The sequence below is a fragment of the Thrips palmi genome, unplaced genomic scaffold (assembly GCF_012932325.1).
Source record: "Thrips palmi isolate BJ-2018 unplaced genomic scaffold, TpBJ-2018v1 HiC_scaffold_4, whole genome shotgun sequence".
Lineage (NCBI taxonomy): Eukaryota > Metazoa > Arthropoda > Insecta > Thysanoptera > Thripidae > Thrips > Thrips palmi.
The window spans coordinates 7,861,743-7,882,743 of NW_023144631.1; the positions used below are offsets into that span (position 1 = coordinate 7,861,743).

The 21,001-nt window shown below is 63.6% G+C and overlaps 1 protein-coding gene across 1 annotated transcript in view; it reads left to right on the forward strand.

Annotated features, from left to right (window-relative positions):
- The window catches only part of LOC117649579 (unconventional myosin-XV), a 103,522-nt gene that overhangs the window by 38,384 nt on the left and 44,137 nt on the right, over positions 1 to 21,001 (forward strand). Inside the window, 15 exon segments of the mRNA XM_034392466.1 lie at positions 15,903 to 15,991; positions 16,089 to 16,152; positions 16,230 to 16,339; positions 16,490 to 16,771; positions 16,860 to 17,161; positions 17,398 to 17,882; positions 17,957 to 18,244; positions 18,317 to 18,853; positions 18,928 to 19,000; positions 19,003 to 19,112; positions 19,183 to 19,342; positions 19,428 to 19,735; positions 19,820 to 19,980; positions 20,049 to 20,685; positions 20,761 to 20,973. Coding sequence (XP_034248357.1) covers positions 15,903 to 15,991; positions 16,089 to 16,152; positions 16,230 to 16,339; positions 16,490 to 16,771; positions 16,860 to 17,161; positions 17,398 to 17,882; positions 17,957 to 18,244; positions 18,317 to 18,853; positions 18,928 to 19,000; positions 19,003 to 19,112; positions 19,183 to 19,342; positions 19,428 to 19,735; positions 19,820 to 19,980; positions 20,049 to 20,685; positions 20,761 to 20,973 — 3,819 coding nt within the window.

The window sequence follows — 21,001 nt, forward strand, 5'->3', positions numbered from 1 at the left end:
GATTATTGACCGGTTCCGTGCCAGCGCGGCGCTTTGGCCGCGGTGCTTGGCCGCGGTGCCGGCCTGCCTCGCTGTGATGGCACATGCTGTCCGTCGTCGCATCCACGCTCATCGGCATGGCCGCGCAGCCGCATCGCCGCATCGCCGAAGCACCCGGCCGAGCGGCGGGAAATACACTAGAGGAAAACGGGACCGGCCCCGCGTGGCGCGCAACTGGACAGGCTTTAAAAAACTGCCTGATCTGTGAACTGCATCGTGTGACGAATCGTTTTGGAAAGGGAGTACCTGCCACCGCGCGGCGGAGTCAGCCTTAAACCCTAAAACGCGGCGGTGTTCGGTGTTTCGTCTCGTTCCGGCCGACTGGGACTGCTTTGCTTTCGTACGACTTTCGCGCCGGTCGCGTTCCTTCCTGCGTGCGCCGCCATCACGGCCAGCACCCTCGTTCCGAACACCTCGTCGCTCTGTCTCTCTCGCACCTTCAGGAAGCGCCCCTTGAGTGTGAGAGGGAGAGACAGCGACGAGAGCACTGTTCGGAAGCGGTCTGCAGCCGCCCAAAGGCCTGCCGGCCTGCCGGTCGCGGGCGACTCGACTCGCGGATGGCGGAGGAGATTGTCCGCTTCGCCGCGCCGCGCCGCCAGGGCCGCCAGCCTCGCGCACGTCCACGCCGAGAGCACGTCCGCGGCGGTCTCAATTTAAGACTTGCGAGGAATATGGTGCGCGCCGCGCCGACGCCCCGCGCCCCGCCCCGCAGCAGGACTTTCCTATACTTTGGTGCGCGGCGCGGCCGGGCGCGGCCTCACGCCCAACAGGACGTGCAGGGAGGCGGCGGCGGGGTGCAGCACATGTGCCAACAGGTGCCGGACAGCACGCACAATGGGGCATAACCCCCTCCCCCCGCGCAAACAGCATCCACAGTGAGCGGGTATTGTCCTCTGGCCAGCAGCGCCAGCAGCCCGGTGTAAGCTTCGACGATGAAGTCCGCCTGGGGGTATTCGAACCCACGGCCGTGTTTGAAATGGCGCCCGTCCAGGCTACACCGTGCCCCGGACAGACGGGGCGGGCAGCGGGCTAGCCGGGCAGCCCGAGCTGGCAGACACGCGGTAATTAATGCGAGCCCCAGTCGGCCGCTGATTGCAGAGATCGCCTTCAGTCCAGATTCGCGCGCTTTTCGACCGAAAAAAAATAATAGGGCGCGCCGTTTATTTTGGGGCGCGTAGTGGGCGAGCGATGCGTCTGAACACATCTTATGGGAGATGGCGAAGAATATGTGCACAATAAGGCCAATCAGTGTTTTCCGTCACAAAAGGGGCCCGGGAAATTTTATGTCATTTCGTGATTATCTTACTGAAAACTGCAGGAAACAAGGGGAAAACTCAACTTTAAAATTTTTGGGTCAAAAATTGGAAAATTTTTGGGGAAAAGAAAAGGTCTGGGATAAAATTTGGAAGTCATTTTCGTGATCAGCACCCCAAAAAACTGCAGGAAACTATGTAAAACTCGACTCAAAAATTTTGGTCCAAAATTGGAAAATTTTTGGGAAAAGTAAAGGTCTGAGATGAAATTGGAAGTCATTTTCGTGATCAGCACACCAAAAACTGCAGGAAACTATGTTAACTCGACTAAAAAATTTTGGTCCGAAATTGGTAAATTTTTGGAAAAGTAAAGGTCGGGGATGAAATTGGAAGTCATTTTCGTGATCAGCACCCCCAAAAACTGCAGGAAACTATGTAGAACACGACTTCAAAATTTTGGTCAGAAATTGGTAAATTTTGGGAAAAAATGGTCTGGGATGAAATTGGAAGTCATTTTCGCAATTTCTAAGTGTGTTTCCTGTTCTTTTTGTCGAAACATAAACCCCTGACACTTTACTCAGTCGAGTAACATTCAACAGCCAGCATTGAATTACTTAATACGATTCACAAATGCTTCAATTCCATTCGATATCTCCTTGTTATTGAATTTGAATACACAATGTTATAAGTAATACCTAAAAACCCTTTTTATCCCCCTTTTAATTTAAACTAGTGGATAAAACTACATTGATTTATCTCAAATTTAAATTTAAAAAAGGGAAAATTTACAGGCAGGCTGATTGCAACTACTTTACGGAGAAGACCTTCTGTCAGATCCAATGAATCGTGTCATAGAATCCAATGTCGAGGCCACTTATTGCTAAATGCAAGTTTATCTTATTGATAATGATAGTCATGATGTGATATTTAATCTTTAAAACAGTATAGCATAAGTATTTTCCTAACATTCTGAATAAATTAAAAAGACAGCCAACTCAACCATGACTGACACAAATTACCAGTTGTCGCAGACAATGTATGATGAAATTTTAAAAAAATCGTCTCATGAAATCATATGACCAAGTCACTGAATCGTCTCATTGAATCAGATGTCAAAATCAAACCCTGTATGCGCTACTCTCACTCACCATATAGTTATCTTTAAGGTTAGTACTATAGTAAACTTACAGCATTGCTATGAAGCCCTTTCCCCCGAGTCAGTGCCAAAAGTCAGCAAAGACTATTTATTTTGGCAAGATTAGTGTCTGGTTTGTACTTTTTGATTTCATTGATCTATTTTCTAACTGTTATTGAGCAAAGCAAACAACTAAAAGTATAATGTCTGAGAATAAAAATGGAAATACACTCTCAAAACTTAAAAAGACCAAAACATTCTTGCAATTATCAAACGATCAAACACACTCCACTGACTAAAACATTTCCCCGTGGCGGGGGAGGGGGGGGGGCGGACGGACGGACGAAACGCGTAATAATTGTCACTTTCTTTTCCGTATTTCACTGTGTTGACACTCCGGAGGGGGTTTTAATCATTCTAGAATATCGAAAAAATAAGACCGAACTCACTTCTAAGCCCTTCTCCTCTCTATTTTGTTTTATTTGCCAATGTTTTGCCAGTCCCGTATTTGAGAGCCGCGGCCGCAAGTATGAAAAAATTTCTATATAGCTGCCAACCCAACCACGCTAAGACCTAATTCAAAAAGATGTTTTGAATATTTCAAACGGTAGTAATCGTGAATATAAGATAAACTCCCCCCGTGGGACCTTTAGGGGGTGTTCGGGGCAAAATTTTGGGAACTATTTGTGTTGTAGTTGCTGAGAAAAGTGAGCGTGTACGCTACAGACAGACAGACAGACAGACGCACGACCAGTCACTTTTTGGGCGCCCAAAAACGGGAAGGGCTCGCTATCGCTCGCCAATAAACACGGAATAATCGGCGCCTAATTTGCGATTCCGCGCCCCAGCTCGCGTGCGTGCCGCGCGGGTCAGGCCGTGTGTGTGTGTGCTTGTCGTGTGTGAGTGTAGTGTATCGCGCCCCCATCTTAACCCCGTTATAGCGAACACGTTCCGGCCATTGGCGTGATGAAACTCGCTCGGTAAACGGAGAAATAAGCATACTTGGCAAAGTCCACCCTACCTGCATGGCCCAGGCCCAGCCCAGGCTGCTTGCCTGCTTGCATTCCCTCTCTGTCCCTCCCCACGTCTCTCTCTCTCTCTCTCTCAGCTAGGCGCACGCCGCACCGCACTCTTCATTGCGAATGGCCAATCAAGCGCTCTACCCGACCGTTTGTCATGTTGCTGTATGGAAGTGCAACACCTAAGTTGGCCCGTCGGCGTGAGGGATGTTCGGCGATGCGGCGCGTGGCCTGACGGAGGGTAACCACGTCAGTAACTTGCGGTGGCGGCAGACTCATCCAGGACCTGCTGGCAGTTTGGAAGCTGCACTTGAGGCTGGGGCCGTGGTGAGCCCCTCGACGCCCGGAGCGGCGGCACGGGGGTACGGCGGAGCGCGCCCTGCAGCAGGAGGAGGAGGAGGCCGTGATCTTGTTAATCGCGAGGCGAGTGGCGTCGGGGCCTTCGGGCCGTCGGGGCGGCAGCACGCTGAAAAGTTGAACCGAGCAACAGGTTGGGCGGCTAGGCAGTGCTCGGCAGGCAGGGGTATTAAAACGCGCTACCATCTTAGCGGCTCTAGCACTTGGCTCGGCTGGTGCTCGCGGTGCAGGGTGCGGAGGCTGCGGACGGCGCCGTGCAGCGGCCCGGCCAAGCCGATTCGATTCAGGGTACTGGGTCTTAAGCGGTCTTAAGATAATGCCTCCGGGTCGACCGAGCGCAGACGCCACTGCGCCACACACGGCGCCTGTTGTCAGTGTGGGGCATCTGCGGGGCGTTGGAGGAGGCCTGTCTGTCTGCCTGCCTGTCTGTCTGCTCGCCCGTCGGACGAGGCACCAACGCGCAGGTGTCGCCGCCGGTGGTACTGGGGGTCTGCCTGCAGCAAGGCCTGCAGCGAGCGTCCGATGTCGGTTTTCCAGCGGGGAATGCGCGGACGTGACTGCGTTTTCTCGGCTCTGCCGGTCTTTATCGCCGAGAGGGACTTGGAGGAGGAGGGGGCTGACCCCACGCGGGCCGCGGTGAGGCCTGCGACGACCTTTCGGCACCTGTTACCTGGCCGCGGTGCCGCGGTCCGCGGACCTCCGCCGCGACCGCCAACCGCCGCGGCGTGCAGGTGCTGCCCCTTTCTACCGCTTTCGACGGCACGCCGGAGGCACGCCGACGACGCGGCACGCCGCCACTCGTCGTGTCGTATCGCTGCTCTTTTTTCTGTCGCGGGAATAGAACGGCAGTGCGACTGTGCCTCTTCGTGTCGCCGGCGTGGTGGTGCCCTGGTGGAGCCGCGGGGTGGGCCGCGGAATCTGAGACCGTCATGCAGATTGATTGATTTGATGCGGTTTCGGCGGGGCGGGGGAGGACAGGGAGAGAGGGGCGCCGGCCTGCAGCATCCCCAGCGTGGCGAAGAACCCCGAAAGGCCAACCGGCCGGCCGGCCGCACTGGCGGTTGTCGTTGAGATATGACCGGCAGCCAGCGGGCAGCCAGCTGGCGGCAGGGGGGCTCGCGCTTTTGGCGGTCAACTCGAAAGGCCGCCGACGGCTGTCACAGCAGCACGGCAGCAACATTTGATGATGCCTCGCCTCTCCTCGGCCGAGACCCGTCCGCCCATGCCTGGCCATGTCTCGCCCCGCCCGAGGGGCCTCCCCGCGCGCCGTCCCGCTGCCTCACCGCTCGGACGGCCGATGGCCGATGGGCGGCAACAGCGCGAGATGCATCTCTTTGCGCAGCGCGGCGTAGTCGCCGGCCGCGAGCCGCCAGGGAGAAATGATGCTGACAATCAAATGGCAATCGAATTCGCAATCGCTACATGCATGCGCGATGCGGCCGGCCGCCGACGGGAAACAACGAACCGCTCGATGGAACGGCGCAGCGCGGCAGCGCGCTGTGATGCGGGCGCGGCGCGTTTTTAAAAACCCGACAGGAAACTGAGAGGCATTTCTCGTTTTCGTTGCTTTTCCTTTCTTCCCTTTTCGCGAACTCGGCGCTGCGCTGCCTCGCCGACCACACCGCAGCGTGTGTCCATTCCATTCTCGCCTCTGCCTCCGCCTTTTCTTCGATTACTCGCGACTCCATTCCGCGCGTATCCGCCATCCATCGCGCGGCCGCTCCCTCCAGCCGGGCCTGGAGCTGGAGCTGGAGCTGGAGCCTCGCGCCGGCCCGGCCATTGGGATGCAAGTGGAGTGGAGTGCGATGATGACGATCATCCAGCCGGCAGCCTCCGGTCCGGCCCGCCTGTCTGCCTGCGGCCCGTCCGGTATGGCACGGTGTTCGCACCGCGGGCTCGGCCGCCACCGCCACCGCGCCGCGAGCTGTAGGCCGGCCAGGCGGACTCGGCGAGCTCGCAGAGCACCCCGCTTATTTTCATCGCCCGCGCGGCGTTTTCCCTGAGTCTTTGGCGGGGCGGGGCGGGGCGGCTCGCACTTCATTAAAACGTTGCGTGGCGCGGGGCGGGGCGGGGCGGGGGGCGCATGCGCGCGGTGTGTGTAATGAGATGTTGTTATTCCTTCCCGCGCGAACCGCCTCTTGTTGCTCCGGAAGCTCATTTACCCGTCCGCGGAGAAAGCAGTGCGGTGGCAACGCCGCGGCAGGCCTAGGCCGAGGCGTCTGCAGAGTGCGCCAGTGCGTCAGCTCGCCGACAAGCGCAAGGGGCGTTCTTCAGGCCGCCACTGCGTGTGTCAAAAACGAAAAAAAAAATCGTCGAAAATAAATGAGTGTACTGAGCGACGGCACGACGCAGGGAGCGGCCGGTGCTGTTAGTCCGGCGCCCTACAAGGGAGTCATGCTCGATTTGCCTCGCGCCTCGCCTCACGCTCCGCGTTGTCGAACCGCTGACCTTCTGCCTGGCTCTTCGCCTTGGCGGCGCGTGCGGCGCGCGGCGCGCCCGGCGGTGCTGTTTCCATTGTGCCGGCGCGCGTGCGGCCGAGTGCCAGGGGGCGTGGCGGGGCGTGCGCGCGCCCGGCCCAAACCACTCCAAGTATGTATTCAGCGCGCACTTCCCTGGGAAGCAGGGGGAAGGCCGGCCGGGAACAATTCGTTTCAAATTGACGGAGGAGCGCGTCGAGGAGGCTCCCGTTGCGTCGGCCGGGATGGCCGGGTCGCAGCCCCCCAGGCAGCCCCAGCCTGCCCCGGGCACGGCCACGGCCACGGCCCGCCCAGCGGTAACGACGCGCCTCTTTGCGGCCCGCCAATGCGTTCATCCCGCGGTGCGGGGCGGACTCGCGCAGGACGAGGAGGATGTGGAGCAGGGCGGCGTCGGTCCCTTGGTCGTGGGGGCGCGGCGCGCACGACGTGGTCCGGTCCGCCGTGATGCGCCCGGAGTGTGGAAGCCGTGCGCTCTGCATATTCGCCGTGCTCCGGCCGCTGCAGTGCCGCAGTGCGATTGGAGTGCAGCGCGTCGAAGCGGCGATGACTTTAACCGGCGTTCGGCCCGGCGGTGCCGGGCGGTGGCGGGGGCAGGGGGCACGCAGTAAGTGGATCGCGCCACAGTTGGCCGGGCGGGGCGCGGCGGGGCGGGGCCGGGCATGGCTGCACCGGCGCTATCCTGATGTCTGTCCATCTATCCATCTGTCTGGCCGGCCGGCCGGCTGGGCCGCCAAGTCTAGCCTGGCCGGCCTGGCCGGGATGCTGGTTGGCGGCCGTTGGCGGCACTCCACTGCAGCCCGCCGTGGCCGCGGGGCCCGGGACGGGCGGGGCGGGTGGGGCGGGGCGGGGCCGCGCGCCCGGAGCTGCCAGGAGCGGAGCTGAGACGGCGGACGACGTAGAGGATGTAGCCGGCAAGCGCCACGCCGCGACGCGCCGCGCCAGTTGGCGAGTGGAGTGCTGGTTGACTAGAGCCGGAACGGGACGCGACGGACGGACGGGCCGGACCGGACCCCCCGGGGCTCGCTACCTCGGCGTCGGCGGCCGCGGAGGACCCCGTCGCGGAGGACTCCGCCGTGGAGTTTGTGCGCGAGTTGGAAGCCGAGAGTTGGATACAGTGCAGTGCCGTGTGTTGTGTGCCGTTCGCGAGTGAGAAGTGCAGTGTTCGCGTCTGGGTCCAGTGCACCCACAGGGCCCCATAGGGCCCCATAGGGCTCAGTGGCGCAAGTGAATTCAAGGCGGCGGCCGCGAAGTGGAAAGTGGCAGCTGTGCCGGCGAGGGCCCGGCGAGGGACCGGCCGGGGATTCGGGAGACAACCGGATGCGATTGAGCGCAGCTTCGCAGCACCGCACGAGAGGACGCGCCTGGCGAGGTGGTCGAGGACCCGCCTGCCCGCCTGCCGGTCGCTGGACGGGGACGGAGACGGCGACGGAGACGGAGAGTGGCGACAGCCCGGCCCGGCGGACTAATGGCCGCGGTGCCGTGAACTGGTGGTCACCCTGGTGGTCCCGTCCATCCCGTTTGACTCACCCGGAGTAGTTTTTGGCCGGGCCGCCGGCAGCATGCCGGCAGGACGATGATGGCCCGCTAATGGGCGTGTCGCCGGCGCCCCGCCGACACCATGCCGACGACGGCCAGGCGACGTGACGACGCGCGAGGTGCGCGCCAGGCCCGCCAGGCCCGCCGTCAGGGGCCGCATTGGCCACGGGCCGCGACCCGGCACGCCTCCGCGAGGTGACCCCGCAGGCCGTCACCGTCACCATGGCGTCGCTGTCGCTGGGCGAGGAGGGCCGCCTGCGCATGCGCAGTGCCGTGGTGGAGCCCTTGCTGCGCATCCGGAGCTCCCTCACGTCGTGGGCCCTGGTGTCGTCGGGCTCCTCCAGGCAGCAGCAGTCCGACGTGGCCACGCTGTCGGGGTCGTCGCCCAGCGTCGGCGTGCTCCTGCTGCAGCAGCGGCCGCTCGACTCGCTGGGCCGCGGCATGGACGAGCGCCCCGCCCTGCTCAAGACGTTCCAGCCGCTGCAGGCGCTGGAGAAGGAGAAGAAGGAGGACGAGAGGGTGTACGACGAGCCCCGGGTGCTGCCCCGCGCCCTGGAGCCGCCCCAGGGCCCGGCCCCCGCCCCACCCCGCAACCTGTCGCAGGAGTTCAAGGAGATGTTCCCGCCCATGCGGAGGATTGTGATGCCCGAGCCCAAGGGCCCGCTACTCAACGGCGCCGTCCTGGGCAAGGTCAATGGCAAGGTTAATGGCAAGGTCAACGGCGCCAAAAAGGTCGCGCTGCCCACCGTGCCGACGGACGCCATCCCCGAAGAGGCCGTTGAAGACTCGGAGGACTCGGACTTGCTGCTGGAGACGGACGAGGACGAGGGCGAGGACGACGCCAACCCGTACCACTACCCTTACGGCGCCAAAGAGGCGCACGAGCCGCCCTACTACGACACGCCCTTCACCGGCTTCACCGACGTCAACAAGGTCGCCATCGAGGTGTGCCCCACGCCCAGCCCGCGCTACCTGACCATGCGGCCCGCGGATGACGCCGCTGCCAGTGGCGGCGACTCCTACGTGTCCGTCAACGGCACCTCGAACGGCAACACGACGCCGCCGAAGGTGTTCAAGTTGAGCCTCTTCAGCGGCAGCAGCCACAGCAACGTCTTCACGGAGCAGGACAACACCGAGGACGAGGAAGACGACGAGGATGACGACGACGTCGAGGAGGAAGAGGACGCGCCCGCCGAACCGCTGGACCGCGTGTGCGCCATGTCGGACGTCGACGAGGCCGTGTCGTCGGGCGACGAGTCCTCTTCGTCGCAGTCGGACGGCGCGGGCAGCGTGCTCATGTACCCCGGCGCCCCCAGCCACTACAGCAACGTGCCGTCCGAGGCCGGCGTCGTGCGCGAGGGGTCCTCGTGGTCCCTGGTCAGCGACGACGAGGACGCGCCGCGGCCCGTGTTCGGCGACCCCTTCGACACCATCAAGTACAACAGCCTGCGTCGCGGCGCCTCGGGCGCGGACGAGCGTGGCCACTGCCACTACAGCAACGTGTCCGAGTACTTCGACCACCAGCGTGACCCTCTTGGCGCGCTCGGGGACGCCCTGGCGTTGGGTGGGCCCCCTGCCGCGCGCCGCCGCCCGGACAGCCACTACAGCAACACGGCCAGCGTGTGCTCCGAGGCGGCCAGCAGCTTTCGCCTGTCGCAGAGCAGGTCCATGCAGTCCGTCAGCGTCCTGGACCAGCAAGTGGACGCGGCGCAGCCGCTGGACCTGTCCCTGCAGAGCAGCCGGGCGTCGCCGCCGCCCGCCCCCGCGCCGCAGCCCGTGCCGCGCAAGGGCGGCAAGAGCGCGCAGGTGTTCCGGCGGCAGAGCCACCGCCGGCCGCGCGACAACTCCATGAACCCCCACCGCGCGGCCTGGGCATGGGCCTGCCAGGGCGCCGTGCCGCCGCTCAGCGAGATCTGCATCCGAGCGCTGCTGCGCCACGTCACGTCGTGTGTACGTACACTGGTACACCAGGACCTTCAGGGGGAGACGGGAAGAAGGGCTGAAAGGGCCATTAAGCTCTGCGTCGAGGGAGGAGGCTGCCCTCTCCATTAGCCCTGCGAACGTTGAGGACACGCGCTGCGGCCCAACATCCGCTCCGATGTTCCGATCACGGTCGGGGTGGGGTGGGGTGGGGGCGCAGTGCGCCGTCCAGCCCCGCCCCGCCCGCGGCCACATAGGAGATTGCTACCCGACTAACACACGCCTGCCTGCCTGCCTGGCGGGGCCCCTCCGCGCGTGGCGCAAAGGCACTGCCGATTGAAAGTAAACACTTTGCTTTCTCTTGGCCGTGCCCTGACGCTGCCCTGGCCCAGCCCCGGCCGTGCCAGAACGCGTCCGTTAGCGGGGTGATTGGCGGATTGCGGCCCGCTGCAGCGCCAGCCCGCCAGCCCGCACCGCGGCTATCGTATACGCAAAAGCCGCAAACGGCACTCGCTTCGCTAAACGCCGCGCCGTGCCGTGCTCCGCCGGTATTGACACTGGGGCAATGATATTGGCCTGCGCCGCGCGCTGCGCCGGGTTTGCACGGTGCGTGTTGTTGATCGTTCCATCATCCGGCTGCTCGGCCGCTCCGCTCCGGCCGCCCGGCTGCAGGCCAGCCCGCCGTGTGGCGCTGCGTGGCGGGACTGCCTGGCCGCACGGGGCCCGCCGATCGCAACCGGGCTCTCATAGCAGACACATCACGCCGATGACGGTGATGACGTACCGGAGTCCCAAATAAACGAGGATTAGCGTGGAGCAGGCCCTCGTCGCGGTGCTAGTGAGACTCGCGTAGCGGGCCGCCTTTCCTTTGGCACCCCTCGCTGGCAGCGCGCTGGGCTGGGCTGGGCGCGGCGCGGCGCGGGGTGTCGCCTCTAACGAAGCGGTGTAGCGGCGGAAGTTTACGACGCGAACGCACTTTACTCGCCCCTCGGCCGCCTCGGCGTCCAGGCGTCCCCGGCGGGGCGTCGCGGGGCGTCGCGGCGCGTAATTGGCCTACCCGGAGGCTTACACGGCCTCGACGGCCTGCAGCTTCGAGGCCTAGCAGAGTTTATTCGCCCCGCCGGCCGGCCGCTGTGATTGGCGGAGGCGGCGGTTTATTTCGGGGAATAAAACGCAGCGCGGACCGGCGGGGTGTGGGTGGCCGCCACCGAGGGGCGTTTTCTCCGACGGCGACGTCGTCGACGCGGCGGTGAAATGCGAAGCAACCCGTCATCACGCGAGTCGCCCACATCAGATTGTGCTTGGAGTGGCCGGCGGTGCGGGCCGGTCCGATCACCAGTGTTCTCAACGGGCGGTCCGGCTCGGCCCACCGCCTAGACAGGGACGATGATGGGCCGTCGGTCTCCCGTCCGAATTTTGCGGGACACGTCCGAGCAACGAGGACTGGGCCCTCGTCGCGGTGCTAGTGACTCGCGTAGCGGCCGCCTTTCCTTGGCACCTCGCTGCAGCGCGCGGCTGGCGGGGCGCGGCCGGCGCGGGGTGTCGCCTCAACGAAGCGGTGTAGCGGCGATTTACGACGCGAACGCACTTTACTCGCCCTCGCCGCCTCGGCGCCAGGGTCCTGCGGGGCTGCGGCGTCGCGGCGCGTATGGCCTACCGGGCTTACACGCCTCGCGCCTGCAGCTTCGAGGCCTAGCGAGTTTATTCGCCCCGCCGGCCGGCCGCTGTGTGGTCGGAGGCGGGTTTATTTCGCGGATAACGCAGCGCGGACGGCGGGGTGTGGGTGCCGCCACCCGGGCGTTTTCCTGCTCAGGCGACGTCGTCGACGCGGCGGGAATGCGAGCAACCGTCATCACGCGAGTCGCCCACATCAGATTGTGCTTGGAGTGGCCGGCGGTGCGGGCCGGTCCGATCACCGCGCCATCTCCAGCCCGCCAGACTGCTGGACTGGGCGTAGTGTAACAGGCAGCACGAGTCCGCGTGCAACTATTTCCGTTTGGGAGAGTAAAGTGGCTCGAAAGTCAACGAGATTGATTTGGCGATAAAACGGGGTACCGGGTAGTAGCCGCGCTGCCGCGCCGTGTAGCAGTGTAGCACGGCGTCGTCGCCGTCCCCGGGCGAAACTGTTCTCGCGGCGTGCGTGGGCTGGGCCGGCCGGGCCTCCACGACGCACTCGCTGGAAGCTGAGGGGAAGTCGTCGCCTCGTCGCTTCGGGTTTCTCCGCCACGCGCCGCGCTGCGCCGAGCTGCGCCGCGCGGGGCTCTGAGTTACGGCCCGGGAGATTATAAAAGCGAACGCGGCGGCCTGCCGACCGGTTGGCGGCGCCCGCCTCGCCGATCCGCCAAGTCGAATCCGAACCGAACCGCAATCGAAGGGCCGAAGGGTCTCGCCGCGTCCTTGCGCCTTCGGCTCGGCTTCGGCTCGGCTTCGGCTCGGCTTCGGCTCGGCCCCCCGGATGGCTGCGGCTTTTCGGCTCCACTCGGCGGGGCGGGGCGGGGCGGGCTGCGGGGTCAGAGACAAAGTTGCAGCGGAAATGGAAAGTCCTATTCCGGGCAGCCGGCGGCGCGCGGCGCGCAGTGAAAGGGTTCCCCGATGATGCCGCCATGCACGCCGACGGCACGCCGACGGCACGCCGAGGGCCTCGCCGCAGCACGCCACTCCGTGCCACCGCGCCGCCACCGCGCCAAGCCGCCCGGGGCGGGGCTGATTGGCAGCCTTTTGTGTCCCTGATCGCCGTGTTTTGCTTTTGTATTTGCCCCGCCGCCCCGCCGTTTGAATGCGTATCGGCTCGGCGCCGTTTCCGCTTTGTGCTCGCGACAGTCGCGACAGCCCATTTGGAACGTTCGTGCGGGACGGACGCGCGACGGGCGGGACGTGGCGACAAGCGCGACAGCGCGACGCATTCCGACCCGCCCGCCACCGCCAGCCGCTCCAGCCGCCAGCCCCGTGTGCTGATTGTCAAGGCCGCCGTCCGTCCCAGCCCCGGCCAGCAGGGCCGGCCCAGCCCGCCAGGACTGCTGGCAGCGAGGCTAGCCGGGGGGCTGGGGCTGCAACCTGCAGGCTGCTCCCGAACGCTATCTCCATCGTCCTGTCTCTCTCGCACACACCAGGCGTTCCGCAAGGGTGCGAGAGAGACGGAGCGACAACACACTGTGCGGAATCGGCCCGCGCTACCTGGCGGCCCGCCAAGGCCGCGCCCCGCCGCCCATAAGGAATCAAGTCGCTGGCCCGGGTCACGGGCACCGGGGGCGGCGGGGGCGGCGCGCACTGCATCACGCCGCGGGTGAACGAGGCCCCTGCCAAGCAGATGTCGGACTCGGCAGCCGCACCGGTGCTGCCGCCGCGCTTGCCCCAGTGCCGACTGTCACGCGGCGAGGCTGCAAGGCTCAAACCAGATTGTGTTGTCTCCCTCGGACTCGTGGGGGGTTGCGCAGGAGCGCGGGAGAGACACAGCGATGGTTTGGCCGGGGCACCCAACTGCAGCGAAAATCTGGCGGTGGATGGCGGCGGAGCGCCCCGCCCCGCGAGCACCGCGACGAGAAGGCGTGCATTCCAGTCCAGTCCGCCGCGGACGCGCTCTGGCGGACGGACGGACGGACGGACGGACAGACAGGCAGACGGACCGAAGACGCGCCGAGAAAAAGGAGACCGGGCCGCGTGCTCCGCGCATGAGTGTGTGAGTGTGAGTGAGTGTGTGAGCGGGCCCATCGACTTCCGCACGTACTTGTGGACGACTTTCCGGGCCCGGCCGGCCCGGCCCGCATCCCTGCTGCCTGCTGCCCTTCATGAACGAGACGCGAGCCGCTCGGGAATAAAAACGGGGGCACGGCGCGCACCGCGGGCCGCGGAGAGGAAGGGGTGGGGGCGGGGGTAAAAACTGACGTATGGAATCGCTTTTTGCCGAGCTCTGGGTGTGGACTCTGCCGGTGGCGTCGTTCGACCCCGGAAGTTGCGTGGCGCGCGGCGTGGCGTTGCACAACGAGAGTGACGCGCGGTGCGTTCCGTTTTTTGTTGTTCTGGAGTGCCGTCGTCTCGTTGTCTCTGCGGGTGACGGCTGCTGCTGATGCTGCTGCATGTCCGAATGGCGGCGCGGCGGCGCGGCGTGCCGGCCTTTTTTCCCCCGCGGGCTGGAGCGGCGGGCGAGGAGGCCGCACCGCTCCGGACGAGTGGCAACTCTACTCGAGGTGGTGATTGATGCCGTGCTGTACACTGTACGCCTTGCACACTCGCACCGTCATACTACTGTCGTGTAGCATGGAGCCCCCGCCCCGCCCCGCCCCGCCAGGCCAATAACGGACCTGTCGCTCCAGGCGCTAGGCGCTGGGCCTGGAGGCGCCGGGCCCGGAGCCACTCGCTGGAGGCAATACTCGGCGTGGCGATGATGGCGCGGAAAGCAAGATCCTCGTCGCGTTTCACTGCCAACAGTTTTATGAATGGGCGGTCGGGAATAACACGTCAAAAAGCTCGGCTTTTTATCGCCATTTCTTTTTACCGCGATAAAGGGACTGAAAATGGGGATTACCACAACGAGTGAGGCTAAAACTAGCTGGCAGGTCGGTCGCCGCTCCCACTCCCCTGCGGCCCGCGGCCCGGCCCGGCCTGGAACCTGGAGCCTGGAACCTGCAGGGACTTGGCCGCGGTCCCACTCGCATGCATGGCGTGGCATGGCGTGGCATGGCGTGGCGTAGCAGGGCGTAGCAGGGCCCGTTCCGATTTTGACTCGGAGAGAGCCTCGTCCTCGGTAATTAGTGTTGGATGGCAGCCCTGATGAATGGGATCAAGGCTGCAAAGCGCGATGCGCTGCGAAGGGCGCGCGCCGCGGTCACCGCATCGCCGCATCGCCCCGGGCTAGAGCCCCGCGGGCCTTTGGCCACGCCACACGATGGCTGCTGAGGACCTGCTCCAACTTTTTTTTTCTTCCTCAGAGTCGCCCGGTTGGACAGTCGATGAGCGTCGATTAAAAACGACTTCATAAACGGGTGAAAACACGTCATTTTCCGCGATCTCTTTTCAAAGAGTTCACTATTCGTCTGCTCGTTTAAGATTCAACGGCCAGTTTAATCACCCGCCTTTTTTTCTATTTTTTTTTCACGCTTATAAAACCAGAGACGGACGTTGTAATTTTTTTTTCTTGGCGAGAAATTGCTGTTGAGGTTTTTTTTCTTCACTTTCTGCATCGATATCGCGGCGGACTAGTCACCGCCCTGTCCACTTCTTCAGGCTTCACTCCAAATTGAGCCGTTTCCTGATATTCTGAGCCGCGCGGCCGCGGCCTTCCCAGCGGCAGGGCTGCTTTTGGCTCTCCTGCGTGTGTTTGTGCGCGTGTGTTTGTGCGCGTGTGTTTGTGTGTGTGCGTGTGCATCGCACCGGCACCCGTTACGCGGTGGCGCGGCGTGGCGTCGTGCTAATTGGAGCAAATTCAGCAGGGACTGTCGGGCCGACTCGGCCGGACCGAGTGCGTAGCGTGCGCAGGGGGAAGGAGAGAGAGAGAGAGAGAGGGAGAGGGAGAGAAAGAGAGATGTGATTGAGATTGCCCACCGGGCTGGCCGTGCCTGGGCCGGGCCTGGCCGCCCGGGGAACGCACTACTGGGATTCATTACGCGTGTAACCTTTCATTTGGCCCATTTCCCCGCTTGTTTAGTGCTCGATGTGTTGCCCCGCTCCGTGCGCGCTGCCTCGCTGCCTCGCTGGCCGGCCCGGACCGGCTGGGGACACTCTCGGGTCCCTGTGCGTGGCCCCGGTTGGCCGGCGCTGCTCCGTGGTGCGCGGCCACCCAGCTGCAGGCGCGAGTGCAGGCACCACGCAGTGCCACGCAGCAACGCGATCCGTAGAGCAGAGCGCCATCGGCACGCCTTTCACGTCGATGCCGTCCGCTTTCCCCCCGGGCCCTCGGCCAGGCCCTCTGCCCTCGGCCCACGCACTGCCATGGCCGCGGTGCGCCGCGGTGGCGTTGGCACCTCGCCGTCGTGCACCGTGGCCGCCATCGCGTCCTCCGCGCCGGCCGCGCGGCCTCGCCAAGAGCGCCCTTTCCCACGACGCGGCGACGCGGCGCCCCAGAGGCGACAGGAATGCCGACGCTAAACCGCCTGGCCCGCCGCGCCGAGCGCCGCCAAGCTTCACGTCTTGTTGTCCAGGAAAATAAAAGCAGCTTCCCTGTCTGTTCCAGCCCCAAGTTTTCACCCTGACGTCGTTGGCGGGAGTGCGCCGGCGGCAGGACCTGGGGCAGCAGGGCGTGGAGGACATGATCCAGCTCTCGTGAGTAGCGCCAGCACGCCAGCACGCCGCGGGGTGGCGGCCCGCCCCGCCCCGTCACACTGCCAGACCGGTACTAACGCTGTGTTCGTCTTTGCAGAGATCTGAACGAGGCCTCACTACTATGGAACCTGAAAATAAGATACGACCGAGAGTTGATATACGTAAGCGTTTGCCTTCTCCTGTGTTCGTTTTCGCCCTGTTTGGCAGGCTAATCTTGTAACTGCGTTTCTCTGCCCAGACGTACACCGGCAGCATCCTGGTGGCGGTCAACCCTTACAAAATGTCCGACATCTACGGCCTGGACATGGTCAAGAAATACGAGGGGCAGATTCTTGGCACGCTACCACCGTAAGTTTTTTATGCGTTGGCTTTACGATCTTGTCGCGGAGCGTGTAAAAAGCGTTTGCTGGCCTATCTTTTGGATGTGTACAGGAGTCGAGGGTTGATTTACTCGAAAGAAAAAAAAACACAAGCAGTTGACGCGTCATTTTCTTGCAGCCACCTGTTCGCCATCGGCTCGTCGGCGTACGCCCACCTGAGCAAGGAGGGTGAGCGGCAGAACCAGGTGGTGGTCATCTCGGGCGAGTCCGGCTCGGGCAAGACCGAGTCCACCAAGCTGGTGATGCAGTACCTGGCCGCCGTCAACAAGTCCCCGTCCAACCTCATCACGGAGCAGATCCTGGAGGCGTCGCCGCTGCTCGAGAGCTTCGGCAACGCCAAGACCGTCCGCAACGACAACTCGTCTCGCTTCGGGAAATACCTCGAGGTGCACTTCAAAGAGTGAGTGACCGGGTCCGAGCGGTGGTGAGGGTGGTGGGGGACAAGCGGCTCGCGGTCATTGAGTTTTTAATTTTGCTCTCCGTTCCAGGGGAGTGATCATCGGCGCCAAGGTGACCGAGTACCTGCTGGAGAAGTCGCGCATCGTGACGCAGGCGCAGGACGAGCGCAACTACCACGTGTTCTACGAGATGCTGACGGGGCTGTCGGCCGAGCAGAAGCAGAAGTACGGCCTGCTCACCCCCGAGAAGTACTTCTACCTCAACCAGGGCGGCAGCTGCGAGATCGATGGCAAGTACGACAGCGAGGACTTCCAGTCGCTGCTCTCCGCCATGCAGGTGCTGGGCTTCACCATGGACGAGCAGGACAACATCTTCCGCATCCTGGCGTCAGGTGAGAAAAAAAACTAAGCTTAAGGTGGCTGACTTAAGGTGGCCACTGCGTCCAATCAAAGCCGGGAAATCATACTCCTTCAACGGGGCAGTAATCTCAGCGGCTTTCTATGGCGTGACTTTTTGCGATTTCCCGCCTTTGTTCAGGAGCAGTGTTGCCGCAAAGTTGGTCGAAACGTTGGTAGAGTGTAGCAGTTCAGTTAGCTCCTCCTGAAACTCTTCGTCTCTGTCCTGCAGTGCTGCACCTGGGCAACGTGTACTTCCACCGCAAGCAGCTGAAGCACGGCACGGAGGGCGTGGAGATCGGCTCGGACGCGGAGATCCGCTGGACGGGCCACCTGCTGCAGCTCAACGTGGACGGCATCAAGCGCGCGCTCACCACCAAGACCACGGAGGCGCGCAACGAGCGGCTGCTGACGCCGCTCAGCATCGACCAGGCCCTGGACGCGAGGGACGCCTTCGCCAAGGCGCTGTACAGCGCGCTCTTCTCGTGGCTGGTGCAGCGCATCAACAGCATCGTGTTCAAGGGCACCAAGCGCACCGCCGCCATCTCCATCCTCGACATCTTCGGCTTCGAGGACTTCAAGGAGAACAGCTTCGAGCAGCTGTGCATCAACTACGCCAACGAGAACCTGCAGTTCTACTTCAACAAGCACATCTTCAAGCTGGAGCAGCAGGAGTACGCCCGCGACAAGATCGACTGGCAAACCATCACTTACAATGTGAGCATCCCTTGCCTTACTGTTGCATTATTTCGCAGTGCTACCTGTACTGTAACTCTCTTTCCTTCCCCCAGGACAACATGCCCGTCATCAACCTGATCGCCAAGAAGCCCGTGGGCATCCTGCACCTGCTGGACGACGAGTCCAACTTCCCCAAGGCGTCTGACCTGTCCTTCCTGGAGAAGTGCCACTACAACCACGCGCTGGACGAGCTGTACTCGCGGCCGCGGATGTCCAGCCTGGAGTTCGGCGTGAGGCACTACGCCGGCCAGGTGTGGTACAACGTGGAGGGCTTCCTGGACAAGAACCGCGACACGCTGCGGCCCGACGTCGTGGAGCTGCTCATCAACAGCAAAGTGACGGTGAGCTTCGCTTCGCCTCCCATCTTACTCCACCCTTGTCTTGGCTGTGCTAACCGGCTTGTTCTCCCGCAGATGCTGAGCCGCATGTTCCAGAGCGTGCGCTCGCACCACGAGACGGCCAAGACGCTGAACAAGGCCAACGGGCGCTTCGTGACCATGAAGCCCCGGACACCCACAGTGGCGGCCCGCTTCCACGACTCGCTGCAGCAGCTGCTGGAGTCCATGACCAAGTGCAACCCCTGGTTCGTGCGGTGCATCAAGCCCAACAACGACAAGGCCCCCATGAAGCTGGACATGCCCATCGTGCTGGAGCAGCTGCGCTACACCGGCATGCTGGAGACGATCCGCATCCGCAAGACGGGCTACCCCATCCGCCTCAAGTTCGCCCACTTCGTGGAGCGCTACCGCTACCTGCTGCAGCCGCGCGGCTGCAGCCTGCCCAGGGGCGCGCCCTACCGGGAGCTGTGCCGCGCCATCCTGGACCAGACGGACCAGGGCGGCCACGACTACCAGCTGGGCACCACCAGGGTCTTCATGAGGGAGAACCTGGAGCGCAGGCTGGAGAAGGAGCGCGCCGACATCCTGAGGGACGCCGCCGTGATGGTGCAGGTGGGTGTGGCGGTCGCGGTACGCGGTGCTCTAGTTCTCGTTGGCGGCGTTGACGGCGTCCTCTCTGCCCACAGCGACACGTGCGCGGCTACCTGGCGCGGCGGCGGTACCGCGCGTGCAAGCGCAGCGCCGTCAAGCTGCAGGCCGCCGTCAGGGCTACTCGGCGCGCAAGAAGTTCCGCGCGATCCGCACGGGCGTGGTCCGCGCGCAGGCCAACTTCCGCGCCAAGCGGCAGCGCAAGCGCTACCTGGAGCTCAAGGTGAGTGCTTCACGATCCCTCACGGTGAAGTAGCCTTACGCAGTTGTGATGACTTGTCTCTGCGTCGCAGGAGGAGCTGAAGCGGCGGTCCGAGGTGGAGAAGGTGGCCCGCGAGCGCGCTAAGGCCAAGGCCCAGCGCGACGAGCAGGAGCGCACGTCCAGAGCCGTGGCCGGCGTCAACCACCTGGAGATCCCCGCCGAGCTGGCCTTCATCTTCAGCAAGCTGGATGGTGGGTGTAGTTACTTTTGTTTTGGCCGCTATGCGCGCCTCGCTGGGTGCTTAACGGCGAAACGCCCAACCTCTCTCGCCCGCAGACTGGCAGCCCACGCACACGGAGCGCAACCTGGTCAAGGTGGTGGGTGGCGTGCCCCCGCGGCCCGACCGCTACTTCCTGCCGAACGACATCGACTACCACGCCTTCACCAAGTTCACCAACGTGTACTTCAAGTCGCACCTGTGGGGCATGAAGCGGGAGCCCATCAAGACGCCGTTCCTGGCCAAGTCCAAGGACATCGACTACCAGGACTCGCTGGCCATCTTCAAGCTCATCCTGCGCTTCATGAACGACAACAACCTGAACGGCAAGAAGGAGGTGGCGCTCGGTGACTACATCGTGAACAAGGTGGGTGGCAACGTGTGGCCGTTTGTGGCCTTGTTGGGGTGTCCTTAGTGGCCCGGTGACGCGAACCGCCCCTCCGCCTTGCAGGGCATCGTCAACGAGCGTCTCCGCGACGAGATCCTGTGCCAGCTGTGCAACCAGACGTGGAAGAACGAGAAGGATGCTAACAACGAGCGCGGCTGGCTGCTGCTGGCAAACTGCCTGTCCTGCTTCCCGCCCTCGCCCACCCTCTACAAGTTCCTGCTCAAGTGAGTGTTGGTTCCGAGTTTGAAGGCGTGGGGGTTGGTCGGCGTGTTTTGACCGCGCTTGCCCTCAGGTACGTCTCGGACCACGGCTGGGACGGCTACAAGGCCGTGTGCCAGCGCAAGCTGCTGCAGTCGCAGTGCGCGCGCGTGGGCGCGGCCAACGGCGCCAGCGGCCAGGGCCAGGACCGCGTGCCCGACAGCCCCGCCGTGGCGCGCACCTACCCGCCCTGCCTGCTGGAGTGGCGCGCCAACCGCAAGCGCGTCAACATGGCGCTGCCGGTGCACTTCGCCGACGGCGAGCAGCGCATGACGCCCGTCGAGGCGTGGACCACGAGCGAGGAGCTGGCCTCCTTGGTGGTGCGCGAGCGCGGAATCGCCGAGTGCGGCGGCTGGAGCGTGAGCCTCGCGACGAGCGGCAGCGACCTGGGCCTAGAGCCCGGCGTCAAGGACAGCGCGGGCTACGACTACGTGCTGGACCTGGTGGCCGAGATGGAGCTGGCGCCGGCCTTCCCGGCCTGCAGGAACAGCTTCCTGTCCTCGCCCGACCGCCCCAAGCGGACCAGCAGCACGGGCAACAGCAAGGTGCTGGCCACGCCTGCCGGCCCCGTCGCCGTGCCCATCGACGTGGAGATCGACGAGCCGCCACTGCCGTCGCCGACGAGGAGGCCCGGCGTGCCACCGCCGGAGCCGCCCGTCCCCAAGCAGCCCGTGAGTACCGCTGAGATGTTCGCCGTGCAGGCATCACCCAAACCTGTCGCTACTGACGTGCTCCTCCTGCCACAGGCTGCCAGGAAGATGTCGCGGGAACCGCCAGTGGAGAGCAAGAAGAAGCAGCACGCCGCCGTCAACGGCGCGTCCAACGGACCGGGCCGCCTGCGCTCGCAGTCGCGCGACCACACCGTGGAGATGGGGTTGTCGCGCAAGTCCGCCCTCAACGACCGCTACTTCGAGGACAAGCCGGGCCGCAGCCGCAGTCTGGACAACCTGCTGGAATCGGTGAGTGCCTCGATGTAGCGCCTGCGAG